This window comes from Phaseolus vulgaris, chromosome 7 (genome assembly GCF_051622355.1).
Source record: "Phaseolus vulgaris cultivar YP4 chromosome 7, ASM5162235v1, whole genome shotgun sequence".
In the NCBI taxonomy this organism is placed as follows: Eukaryota; Viridiplantae; Streptophyta; class Magnoliopsida; order Fabales; family Fabaceae; genus Phaseolus; species Phaseolus vulgaris.
In genome coordinates, this window is record NC_143504.1 from 51,026,562 (window position 1) to 51,039,736 (window position 13,175).

The 13,175-nt window shown below is 29.1% G+C and overlaps 2 protein-coding genes across 4 annotated transcripts; both read right to left on the reverse strand.

Annotated features, from left to right (window-relative positions):
- Window positions 1-614: 614 nt before the first annotated feature.
- On the reverse strand, window positions 615-2,015 carry LOC137829982 (transcription factor MYB30). The gene is made up of 3 exons (XM_068637038.2): window positions 1,711-2,015; window positions 1,481-1,610; window positions 615-1,404 (listed from the first exon to the last, which is right to left on the reverse strand). Exons 1-3 carry the CDS (start codon window positions 1,883-1,885, stop codon window positions 864-866), a joined length of 846 nt encoding a protein of 281 aa, XP_068493139.1. The 5' UTR covers window positions 1,886-2,015; the 3' UTR covers window positions 615-863.
- Window positions 2,016-3,731: 1,716 nt separating this feature from the next.
- LOC137829984 (protein root UVB sensitive 2, chloroplastic) lies at window positions 3,732-8,002 on the reverse strand. Of its 3 annotated transcripts, none has more exons than XM_068637039.1 (10): window positions 7,848-8,002; window positions 7,645-7,767; window positions 7,075-7,163; window positions 6,905-6,989; window positions 5,546-5,605; window positions 5,359-5,452; window positions 5,163-5,260; window positions 4,778-4,957; window positions 4,412-4,534; window positions 3,732-4,318 (listed from the first exon to the last, which is right to left on the reverse strand). In XM_068637039.1, the coding sequence occupies exons 1-10, from the start codon at window positions 7,857-7,859 to the stop codon at window positions 3,893-3,895; spliced, it is 1,290 nt and encodes a 429-aa protein (XP_068493140.1). In that variant the 5' UTR covers window positions 7,860-8,002; the 3' UTR covers window positions 3,732-3,892. The 3 variants fall into 3 exon arrangements, with proteins under 3 accessions (XP_068493140.1, XP_090160802.1, XP_090160803.1); XM_090304676.1 differs by having other exon boundaries at window positions 5,546-6,209; window positions 7,848-7,967; XM_090304677.1 differs by having other exon boundaries at window positions 7,520-7,767; window positions 7,848-7,921.
- Window positions 8,003-13,175: the final 5,173 nt, after the last annotated feature.

Below are 13,175 nucleotides of genomic sequence, written 5' to 3' on the forward strand. Positions count from 1 at the left end.
GATACACAGGCGCGGGAACGTCTCTGTTCCGTTAGTAATAATAATAGTGATAATCTTTATATTATTAATAAAAATTTATGATGATAATAATAATATTAATATATATATATATATATATATTTAAAAATATGAATTTAATAAATTGATGTAATAGTATTTATAAAAATGATGATGATAAATATAATAATGATGTAATAATAATATTAATAATTTTCTTATCATTAATGATAATTTACTATAAAAGTAATACTATTAATATTATCTTAAACTAATATATATTAAGATGAAAATATTAAATTAATAATAATTATATTCATATTCATATAAATAATGTTAATGGTAATTATTATAATATTAATAATAATAATATTATTATTATTATTAAGAATAATATAAATAATATAAATAATATTAAAAAATATTAATAATAATATTATTATTATTATTGATTTGTATCAGTAATTTATATGCAACCATATTATCTCCGTGGGTAAAACCAATTCCCAATCAAATTGACCGTAATAACATCCTCACAGTTGAAGTATTAGGCTAATAATCCAAAACTATTAATAATTACTTATAGTTCAATATTCAATAACATCTTCAGAAATGCAATCAAATATATTTTTCTATTATTTAGCTTTATTCAAAAAGCCTAAAACTTATAAATACACTATAAAACCAAAAGAATTACTGATTTGAGATGTCTTATCCAAATTTACTTTCATTCGCTACTGAAATTTCTGAACCAAAGTTCATTCTCAAGTCCAAAAGCTGAAAAGGTAAGAATAACTAATTTACCTAATAAACAATAACTAACATGCTCAATTGAAATATCTCTAACATCAACCACATCGCCAGCATCAGAACTCTCCTAATTCTTGTTCTCCCATGTACACATCGTACCAGAACTTCACATTATCGTACGCACTTGACGAATGCACCCCTTTCGAAGTCAACGACGGAGAGAGTGGACATTGGAAGTCCCGTTCAGCCGGGCCGGTGGCCGGAAAACTGCTGGTGTCACCGGAGTTACCAGGTGAGAGAACTTGAGACCAGAAATCATCATCCAGCGATTCAGCCTTCACGGGCAAGTGATGCTGATGATGAATAGCACCAACACTCTTGTGGTCACTGCCGTCACAGGTGGTAGAAGCGGTGAGGGTTGACACGTCACTGCTTGCACAGTGTGGAGAAGACAGTGCCTTCTTTTCTGTGGTTTGGATGACATGATCTGTCGGAAGAGCCTTCACGGGTTGTTGTTTGGAAATTTGTGTGCAGACCAAGGAGTGGTTTCGTTTTGTGTCTTTGTCTTGTTGGGACCTCTTCTTCAAGTGGGTGTTCCACACGTTCTTTATTTCGTTGTCTGTGCGACCTGCTAACTTTGCTGCTATGGCTGACCATCTGCATAAATTTTCATATATTAATGCGCATACTTACATCACAAACATTTCTGATTAAATTTTAACAAAAAAATTACCTGTTCCCCAGGTTTTCATGCAACTGGATTATCATGTCTTCTTCTTCTCTTGTAAAGTTGCCCCGTTTAATATCTGGCCTTAGATAGTTTATCCACCGGAGTCTGCAACTCTTTCCACACCTCAAAAGCCCTATTTGATTAAATTAAGGAATAAGAAAACAACAACATTAAACAAAACTCAGATTCGATTGAACAAGAAAGCAGTAGTAGATTTAGGTTAGAATTATTACCAGCTTGTGTGGGTAGGGCACGCCAATTTTTGTGACCATGTTTGTTGATATGATTGATGAGAATGAGATCTTCCTCTCGAGTCCATAGCCCTTTGTTCAACCCCAATCCCTCACTGCAAGGACTTCTTCCCATCTTTCCTGTTACTGTTTCTCCACACACAAAATCAATAACCATTCGCCTCTCTTTTTATTTACATAAAAAATAATAACAAAACTTAACTTCAACTCAGAACCAGCAAGCCGAAACAACAAAAATTAAATTAAGGTTGAAGGTTGAGCCTTCAACCTCTGACACATGTTATATACTTTCTATACACTGCACTGCATTATTAATGTTATAAACTATGAGTAATTAATAATTTCAATAAACATTTATTAAAATTAAAAACAAGTTGTTTTGAAAAGTCTGATAAAAAAAATATTCGGAAAAAGGCAATTTCCATTTATGGGAATAGCTAATTGACTGACTACTAAATAATGGTTTTTCCGGAAGAATGAATCCCATCAAAAACTTATTTCCATAAAAGAGTCCATTTCAATAATTTAGTGTAAGAAATATTATTAAGAAACTGTAATTATAATAAAATTTAATGCCGGGACGTATATAGCTGTATGTTAGAATATACTTATACATTTAAATTTGTTGTTCTGTTTATTATAAAATATTAAATTGTAAAATTATTTCAAAAAATTAAGTTTAATCTAATGTAATACATACAATTATATATATATATATATATACACATATAAATTAATTAACTCTTAATTTCTAGATTTACAACTATAAAAAAAATAATTATCATTTTTCATGAAATATATTTTAAAATAACCAAATTTTTCGTAATATAGTATTTAATGCTGTTAATGTTATATATAAATGTGTAACTAAAAATATTTTTGCTTACATAACTAATTATGACTTTAGTAAAAAATTAAATAATATAATTAATCTTCATAATATTATTAATATTATATTTTCTCATAATTTTTAATATTTTCATTCAACATATTAAATATTGCATTCATTGAATTTATTAAATTGATTCAGAATTGAAAAGTTTAAATGCATGCTTACATAATAAAGTATGTATAATTAATTGGTAAAACCCAGTAATAATAATAATAGTAATAATAAAATATCCCTTCCAATTATTAGGGTGGTGAGCTACAATTAGACATAAATAAATATTTTTTTAATTTTAAAAAATAGATGTTTACGTAAATATAATATAAAAAAATCATTAAATATAAACTAATTTTATAAAAAAAATAATTAGTTATTAACTAAAGTAAATATTATTTTATAAACTAAAAAATTATTATATTGATATTAAATACTAATTTAGAAATCAGTTTATAACTTTTATTAATAATAAAAATTATTTAGATATTATTAATTTTTTATTTAATATTTTTTTAATGTAAATAGACATAGATTCAATGAAAATTATATATTTATTATACTAAATCAATATTTAATGAATTTTAAATAATATATTAAATTATATTATTACTATAAAAATTTCATCCAATTTAAATATATAAAAATATCTAATGTGGATAAATAATAAATAAAAAATATTAACATTTCTTTAATTCAAATCTATTAAAAATTACAAACTTTAGTAAAATAAAATTTGTACTCATTAATATATGTTATTTTAGTTGTAATTCTAAATAATATGAAATCTGCAACCTATAAAAATTATTAGATTTTTGTGGACATTATTATAAAAAGTAACACAATAAACGTAACATATATCAATGGAATATACACTATGATATCGTATTAAAAAAGTATAACTCTAATTCAATTTAAAAAATTCAACTTGTAAATTAATATTTGTACCCTCTATTTTAGTCATATTCTATAAACCACGTGGAATTGTAACAAAATTTTATATAACATATAAATAGAATCACCCCAAGTAAACAATCTTTCTATAGAAATACCATTATAAATATACTAATCCTATTTAAATACTAATCAGTTAAATGTTGAAGTGTCATTACTAGTCCCATGGTAAGAACTTCAATTGTTCATTATGTAAAGTAGTGTTTTTTATGTGAAGTTATTTGAACTTTGGCTAGGGAATTATCAGCATATCATTTGGTGTCTTTTATGTCTATATGCATCTTAGACTGCAGGAAGTAAAGCTAGGACAGGATTGAATTTTGAACACTACAATGCAAAGCGGCTACCACTTCCATCCAGAAAACGATCTGTGTGCCACCCTTTGCACTCTAATTCTTTCAAAAACAGAGGGAACACCTCATTCATTTTCTCATAGGCCTGCAGCAGGGTACTGTTACTGAGCTCATGAGAGGACTTGTCAATTTGTACAGCATATGCAGCAACTAGCCACCCTCTCAATGCATCTTCACCAATAGCATCTTGCGTCAGTACCATATCAATGCACCTATTACCACCATTTAAAAGAAACTTCTCCCCAGGGAATACTTGTTTTAACTCAAGAAGCTTTGAAGGCGTAATTGCCTTGTGCAAAGCCCTACCCACTCTAACATTTCCAGCATCTTCTATAAGTTTCCGAGGAAATACCAAATCTTCTTGATATCTTAGATCAGCTGGGCTTGATACGTTTCCAGCCTGGCTTGTACTCAATCAACAGTCCAACAGCATTTCAGTTTCACAAATAAAGAATGGAAACTAAGAGTTCATTTACCAAAGCACAGACCACACCTTGAGAAAATCGGCCACAATCAATGCAGTTCTTTGTGGATTCAAGGTATTGATAGGAGTAGCTCTCATCTCTTCAGTAACGCTGTATATGTGTATAAATGATAGTAGAGGCCCCACAACCAACTAACAAGAAAGAAATGTTTCATATTCCATCAGTTTGAATTCATATAAATGCTTATATATTATTTCAGTAGTTGGCCTAATTATTTTTATCTTAAGATATAATAATAATAATAATAATAAAGTTATTTTCTTCCATATTTTTTAGTAATGCTTTTAATGGAAAATAACCAATATGGTTACCACAACGCAACATGTACCAAATATCCCATATTACAGAATATGTTGCTTAAAACTTTAATATACCTTTCCCTGCATTGATGCACATACAGTAGATGCTAATTGAATTCCAATTCCAATTCCAACAACATTGAAGAGAGTTGAAATAGCCTCCCCTCTAGCAAATAGGTCACTTAGATTTCCTTCTTTAGCAAATGAAGAATATATAGGTAATCTTGTAGCTCTTGATGCAACAACTGCCATCCCCTGTTGACTCCAAAACAAGTGGAAAGGTAAGATTATACCCAAAATGGAATAGTTTAATGAACAGTTACTTTCACTGGAACAAAAAATGTTCTCTATCATGACAAACATAAGCATGAATGAGAATGAAAACTAGTATTTTGTCAACTTGTATGTTAACAAATGCCACCATGTAAATTGATTTTAAAAATTCAATAAAAATGTGTACCTTGGCAAAATTTCCTAGGCCAGCCATTTCAAGAAAAAGCTGTGGACATAAGGGAGAAAGCACTTCCAAACCAGTGCCTATATCATAGAGCACATCAGCTGCAAGATGGAAGGCTTATTCCAGTCATACACCATAGAATATGACAAATAAGAGCTCATATAAGAAAAAGCGAAAATGTTCCAACTTTAATGCAAACCTAAAACTCTCCAACGTTTAGGCTCAGAATCCATTCTTGCACCCATATTGCTACATATTAGATTCCCTAAATGTTGCATGCCATCCTTTAAAATCTGAATATTGGCAAGAGAAACGAGTTATATATTACATGCATGGCACCATAACTGGTCTGAGAAATCGTCAAAGGCAAAGTAGCTTCAAATTACCCAACTAACAGCAGTTGCTTGTGCAGGAGTGGGCCGCAAGCCTGCAGCAAATAGCAGTGACTGCAGAAGAAAAAGATACAGCACAAGAATACTAACAGAAATGGACCAGAAAATGAGGCAAACATGTGATTTTTATTGCTAGTCAATCCAGATCTGATTAGGAATCAGGGTGATACAGAGCAAAGTCTAAGAACACGATGTGATAAAGAAGGATAACTCTCTCCAGAACTTGCTTCTCCCCTTTCTCTTTGTGTAAAAAATAACCTTCCCCCTACCCATTAATCTCTCTTTTTGCTTCCATTTAACTAACTCTATTGCTTAAAAAGAAACTAAATGGCAACTTCAAATATTAATGAAAGCTTAGTGCTCTAATTCTCTACATTCCTTCTTCCCAATTTAGACTCTTGTTGGAGGAGGACTATAAGAGACCCACTTCAAACTCAATTGTTTTAGTAAGGATCTTTCGGTAAAACAATAGATAATAAATAAAAAGAACGTGCTCCGTATATAGGCTTTGCAATATATTAAAATAGGTTCACAGGTCGTATCACAGCCAAATCAGCTTTGCTGGACTCTTTCACTTCAGCACTTCATTAGTTGTCTCGTCATGCCACCATAACTTCTCTTCCAAATCTTATTTCAACTTGTGGCAATAATACTCTTTCTGTCAACAGAAAAAATTGGGTACTCTTACATTTTCCTTTAGTGTCTAGTTTTAGCTTAATTTATATTAAGAAATGTGTAACTCTTCATGATAAATGACTCTAACTATTCCTCTTTTTTTCCATTTCCTTTTGCTTGATAGAGATTCTACATCAACTAGAAATAACACCAAATTATAATATATAAGTGGGATACAATCCTCACCTGATAAGCCGGTTATGTAAGGTTAAGTTAAGCATAAACCCACTTACTAAAATGGTATTAGAGTCCTTAGAGTCTATCCTAGTCAAGTTTTTTGGGACTATTATGCCACTGGAATCGGGTTCACTTGGAACAAGGCCAAATTATAACATATATAAATGGGGTGCAATCCTTACTTTACAAGCCAATTTTGTGAGCTTGTGTTAGACATAAACTCACTTACTAAGAGAGTTGAGTTAGCAGTCAAATGTTAGTTACATTAATGAGATAATAAAGTAATAAACCAACTATAGTTATCCTTCACATGCCAACATCTACTGTGTCTGGATTAGCTTACAATAAGGTAGCGACCTTTGTTGAAAAATAATAAAAACCAAAATCCACCTGGTTTCCACAAGATGTGAGGAATAAACAGGTTTAACTAAAAGATTTAGCATCAGTCATTAGGAAAGCGGATACATGATTGCTGATGTTCTCAAGTTATTAGAAGAATACCTGAGTCGATAACACAGACAGAGCTGCGCTGGCAGTGTGTTGCAGTGCTCGAAATTGTGTGTATCTGAGGTAACCTTCATTCACACTGCAAAGCAAACACCGAAAAATGAATTAGTTAATCAAATAAACCACCATTGCATGCCAACATACTCAGGAAAAGACCAAACAACCTGTACGGATATCCTGATGGGAAAAATTTATTCAGGAATGAGTCAACAACCTTGTGGTATAATGGCCGGGAATCACCAATAGTATTCACCTACAGAGAAACAAAAAATAAACATGCTGTAAGGCAGTGCAGCAAAGACACTTCTAAGAAATACACAATCTGTTTTCACCATTGTACCAATATTTGGAAAATTAAAACAAAGTGAAATAAGATACATCCTTGAAAGAAAAACGAAAAAAAAAATGCATTTCCTTGGAAAAAGTAAAAAATAAAATAAAGGGAAACAAAATTTAGCTACTTCATTTTTTTGAATCACTCCTTTGTGGAAAGTTTCCTTAAATTTGAGCAAGGTCTCCCATCCAATAAGAACAACAACAACAACAATGTTTATATGAAGTTCAATAGATGTTTTTGGTGTTGTTATAAAATCAAAATTGGAGTTTCACCTTCTCAATTGGTGCCGTTATATCGACCTTCAATACAAATTTCACTATAATTCTGATTAAAAAAAGCAAAATCGAAATCACCAATGGTACTAAGAAGATAGAGAGGGTAAGTAGTAGAAGAATACGGAAAGTTGGCCATGGGGTTCAAACTGGAAGCGGCGACAAACAGAGACAGAGGTTTCGAACCACAACACAGGAGGGGCTTCACATTCTTTGTCTGCTTTTTTCTTCCAAATTTTCAGCTTCTCCTAGTTTTGCAAAACAAAATTAAAACCCAAAATCCAAAAAAGAAAAAGAAAAGGAACCTAACAAAGGGAAGAATAGATACCACGAAATCCATGGAAGAGAATCTGAATTTGGAGTGAAAAGGTAAGAACTTTCAAACTGGTAGAGCGTTGACGAGAGACTCTACGCAATATTAGGATTCTTGTAGGAAATAGGAATGGACATTTTACCATTACCATGTGTTGTTAATTAAAAAAAACACACATTCATGAGATATTAAATTAGAGCAATATAACTTTTAAATATTACATTATTAATAATTTATATAGAAAATATTTGTTTTTATCCAACTATTATATCATAATTATTTTTATTAATTTTTTAAATATTAAACCACAACAAGATAATAAATTAATTCATATTTTAATATTTTAAAAGATATATATTATACTAATTTTAATTTATAAAAATGAGATATTAAATAAATTTATATTAATATATGTTTTTAATAATAAGATCTATGCAAAATAATTTTTTCCTTTTTTATTAGTGAGTTTCAAAATAAAATAATTCAATTTAAAAATATTAACAAGTTTAACATTTGCTAAAAGTTACATTAATTTGAACTCTCTTCCATGTATATTAAAATTTAAGTTTAATAGTTTCTTAATTTAAATTTGAACTCCCACTATTTTTAAATTGATTTCAATATCGTCTTATTGTTTTTAAAATTTTCAATTAAGTATTTTTTTAATGTAACAATTTACTCATTCTTGTTAAATAAACGAAAACACATTCTTATTGTTGGGAATCTCTCCTTAATTTAATGAGAGATTAAGATCATTTAATATTGGTAATCCATTGAATGTATTCAATTATAGCCATTAAAAAGTTTTTTGGAAATTGTAATTCTCTCTTGAAAATGTAATGACCATTAATCTTTTTATGAAGAAGTCTTCATCTCATTCCATAAAAGGAACTTCTAAGGAAGAGAAAACTAAAGAAGTAAGGAAGCAAGTAAGAAGAGCTCTCATAGAGAGAAAAAGAGAGAGGAGATATCCACCATAGTGTGAGACTAGAAATCCTAATGAAAATCCTAGTTGAGTGAGATTGAGTGTTATTCTCTTATAATGAGGGAAACAAATATTGTAATTCTACTTTCATAGTAGAGGCATTTTCTGGACTAGGTCTCATGGGTTTTTATTTCTCAAGTTGAAAAGGTTTTCCCATGTTTTGTCTCATTATTCTATTTTTGTTCTATTTTCTATTATTTGCTCATTGCTTCCGAAAGTGTCCATTCGAAAAAATTAATTTTGAATTTTCCCAACAATATAACGTACAAGAAAAATATATATAACATTAAACCCTAAACCCTAATATAAAGATTATTCTATCAAAATTTAATAAAATTTGTCATTTATAATTTTCATTATGCTCTCACATACAAATCAATAGTGGTATGTACTCCTTTCTTCAGTTTTAAATTTCCACCCGTTACACTTATCACCATCACTAAAAGAAAATCAAAATCATGAAATAGAAACCAATTTTAGAAACAAAAAATAATTAGTTGTTATAGTGATTAAAGTAGAAACCATTTTAGAGACTAAAAAAATTTGGTTTCTAAATTAATTTATATTATTGTTAAATAGTTTCTAAATTGGTATCTAATTAGCTATCAAGGTTTTACCAACCAATTATTTAAATTCTAAATTTGGTAGCAAAAACCTTGTAGCTAATTAGATACCAATCTAGAAACCATTAAAACCATAATAGAAACTAATTTAGAAACAAAAAAATTTGATTTCTATTTTAGTCACTATAGTAACCAATTATTTTTTGTCTCTAAAATTAGTTTTTATTTCATGATTTTCTTGTAGTGAATTTGATTACTCTTTGTTTATCATAAATTTTATTACTTATTTAAGTATTTGATTAATCTATGTAAACCATCTTATTTTAACAACATTGATAATATATTTTATCTTTATGAAATTAGACTCAAGGATCATAGTCACTAAACATTGATATAGTTGAATTACATACATGAAAGTTTGCATTTTAGGAGAATAAAGAAATCAATCTCAACATGAATTAATAAGAGCAACACAATAAAATATAACTTAACAATACAACTAGAATAAAATATAACTTAACAATACAACTAGAAGTAAAGAATTGGTGGAATAGAATTAGAAGACAAAATAAAAGGATGAGAAGACTTAGAATATGGAGAATGATGTGCTACTTATAAAATAAGAAAGAACTTCGTGTTTCTCCAACTAAATAATCACCACTTGACTCCTTAAAACTAAGATGGATTCCAAAGAATTATTTCATACACAATGCGCTAAGAATCTCTCTCAAATTCAACATATGTCAAAGTGTCTTTACAAGAAAACATGACTATTTATAAGTGAAGACACCTTCAAATGTAGACCCAAATATATGGGAAATTAAATTTAAATCCTAATTCTATTCTAATGCATTGGCCTGGAATTAAGGAGGTAATTTTGAATTTTTTAAATTTAAATTTTCCTTCTCAAATGCACCAAAATTGAAAGGCATGGATGGTGTTTGTTTCATGCTTTCCTTTCTCCATATGTAACTATGTTTCTCTTGCCTTCTCTTTGTACCTTTAGGGTCTGTTTGTATCCAGGCACGGAAAAGCGAGGAATAGAAGAGTGCAGAAAAAATTAGAAAAAAAAAGAAAAAAGAGTGAAAACACGAAAAACGATGCAACTTTTTATTTTAAAACTTTCTCTTTTTATATGAGAATATTTGTAGAGAAAGATGACTTGACACTATTTTATTTTTAAAAAAATTAATAAATTATATATGATTATGTATATAAACTATATTTTAATATATATATATATAACACTTATAATTTCTTAATTAATTATTAGTATTAATTTTCATATTATAATAAAATAAATAATAAATAAAATATTAATTTTAATTATTAATACATATTTTTATTTAACTTCATATTAATTTTTTTATTTTAAATTATTTTATTTCTAATATATATTTTTTAAATTCTATTATAATAAATTCTTTAATAATGTTTTTAAAAATTTATTATTTATCAAATTTGTAAACTTACATTTTATACATTTTAAAAAACTAAAAAAATCTTTCCCAATATCACATCAATTACAAACTTCAATAAACTTTCCTCACAAATCTACTCTAATATACCCCAATCCAAACAACCTCACTTTCCTCTCAAATCATTCTAAATCCTCTCCCTCAAATCCTCTCCCCAATCCAAACACACCATTAAAGCTTCAACCATATCCATTTCCCTTGGGGCTTCTTCTTCCTGCACCCCTACATTTTTCTTCCTGCACCCCCACAACTTTCTAAATCCCGAAATTGGCCTTGACCTTTTATTCGAAAAAGAGCACTGTGGTTACTGAAAATTGGAATCTGGGAGTGTGTTACAGATTCATCAATCCAGAACTGAATATTTTTGTTTTCCGGATGAGAGGATGTTCCGGAAGCAAATTTTGCATATATTATTACTTTCTGGATTGCTGAATCTGGAAGCCTAATTTTGTTATGGATTGATGGATCTGGAATGCTTTTTTTTAAATTATGGATTTCTGAATCCAAAATGCATACTTCTGTTACGGATTGGTGGATCAGGAATTTTTTTTTTTTTTAATGATGGATTTTTGAATGTGAAATGCATATTCTGAAGTACGGATTGGTGGATCCAAAATTTTACCGGAAGTGCCAAACCAAAAAATTTTCGGATTCAATAATCCATAATGCAAAAAAATAAATACAATTCAAGTGCATTTTAGGGTTTTAAAAAAATAATAGGGACAATTTAGTATTTGCATAACATTATAGGGGTGCAAGAAGAAAAATGTGGGGGTGCAGGCCTTCCCGTGGTTGAGATTTTTATGTAATTGGGCTTGGATTAGCCCACTAAACATTCTACAATATATTGTACCAAAAAGTTACAATGAAATGTGCCTCTTAATTATAAGCTTAACAAATACAAAATAAAGAGACTATTTTTTAATGAAGATAATGTTGTGCATGTGAAAAATAATAATTTTGATTTTGATTTGTAGATGGAGACTCTGGTTATGTAATATATTTATGAAGTTATAAATGAGTTATAGAATAAATAATTGCACTTGTTGAAATTTGTAATTACATAAGTCTTTTCAATAACACTATAATATTATTATTTCTTAGATGGCAATTTTGTAATGATCTTTGATGCTTATTTTTATTTTTATCGAATTTAATACATTAATGGATAGTGAAGTTTATATGGTTTATATGAGACTATTGAAAAAAAATAATTCTAGATGGAAGGAATAAATTTCAATTTGATCAACAACTTGATAGTTCAAGGATTTTTTGGTTGAAGCATGACAATAGACTCTGAGGATAAGAAGCAACATGTTATAACCTTTAATTAATTTTTATTATTTCATACAAAAATATGATTCTAAATTTATTTATGTTGGCTTTTTTTTAAATTGAAACTATTTGGTAGAAAAGTTATGGTGGAGAGGATAAAGAGTTACAAAATTTAAAAATAAATATTTTAAGTCTTACTTGTAGTGCCACTAAATGTGAAAAAAAGTAAGAGTATATTTGATCAAAATGCATACTAAAAGAAGAAATCAATTATGTGGTTGATGTAAACGTTTTTGTTTTATAAAAAAATATGTTTTGTTGAAGTAATATAATATCGTGTAACAAAATAAATAAAAGTAATATAATAAAAATATAATAAATTAAATAAATAATTATTGTATTATAATAAAAATGGAGAAGCGAAGTAAAATTATAAAATGTTGTTTATTGATGAATAATCTTGTCTAAAAGGACAAGAAAGAATACATTTAGTTAAAGTAGTTTTTTTCCAACTTTATCAATAAATAAAGGAAAAATAAGGAGAGTGGTGCAAACTAAAAATGTTGTTAGCATGTACATGCATGATCCGGGCAAGGGTCATTGGCAAGCTGTGAGATGGATTCTACGGTACCTCCAAAACACCTTAGATGTTGGATTGGCATTTGAGCAAGATGAATCACTTGGTCAATGCGTAGTTGGATATTGTGATTCTGATTATGCAGGTGATTTGGATAAGTGATGGTCTACAACTGACTATTTGTTCACTTTAGCAAAAGCGTCAGTTAGTTGGAAGTTTACCTTGCAGTGTACAGTGGCTTTGTCTACGACAGAGGCAAAGTATATGGCGATTACAAAGGCTGTGAAGGAAGCAGTTTGGCTTCATGGGTTGCTTAAAGATTTGGGAGTTGGTCAGAAACAACTTGAGTTATATTCTGTCAATCAAAGTGCTATTCATTTAGCAAAGAATCAAGTCTTTCATGCACGGACGAAGCACATTGATGTTCACTATCACTTTGTGCGTGAGATTCTCGAAGAAGAGGAG

Bases quoted from the DNA above. Each gene is read 5' to 3' on its own strand.
- LOC137829982 (XM_068637038.2), bottom strand. From the start codon at position 1,885: ATGGTTATTGATTTTGTGTGTGGAGAAACAGTAACAGGAAAGATGGGA. The intron at 1,611-1,710 runs GTAATAATTCTA...TTAATCAAATAG, and splicing joins TGCCCTACCCACACAAGCTG to GGCTTTTGAGGTGTGGAAAG. The intron at 1,405-1,480 runs GTAATTTTTTTG...AAATTTATGCAG, and splicing joins CATGAAAACCTGGGGAACAG to ATGGTCAGCCATAGCAGCAA.
- LOC137829984 (XM_068637039.1), bottom strand. The intron at 7,164-7,644 runs GTATTCTTCTAC...GTTTCTCTGTAG, and splicing joins AACCCCATGGCCAACTTTCC to GTGAATACTATTGGTGATTC. The intron at 5,606-6,904 runs GTATTCTTCTAA...TTTCTTCTGCAG, and splicing joins TGTCTGTGTTATCGACTCAG to TCACTGCTATTTGCTGCAGG.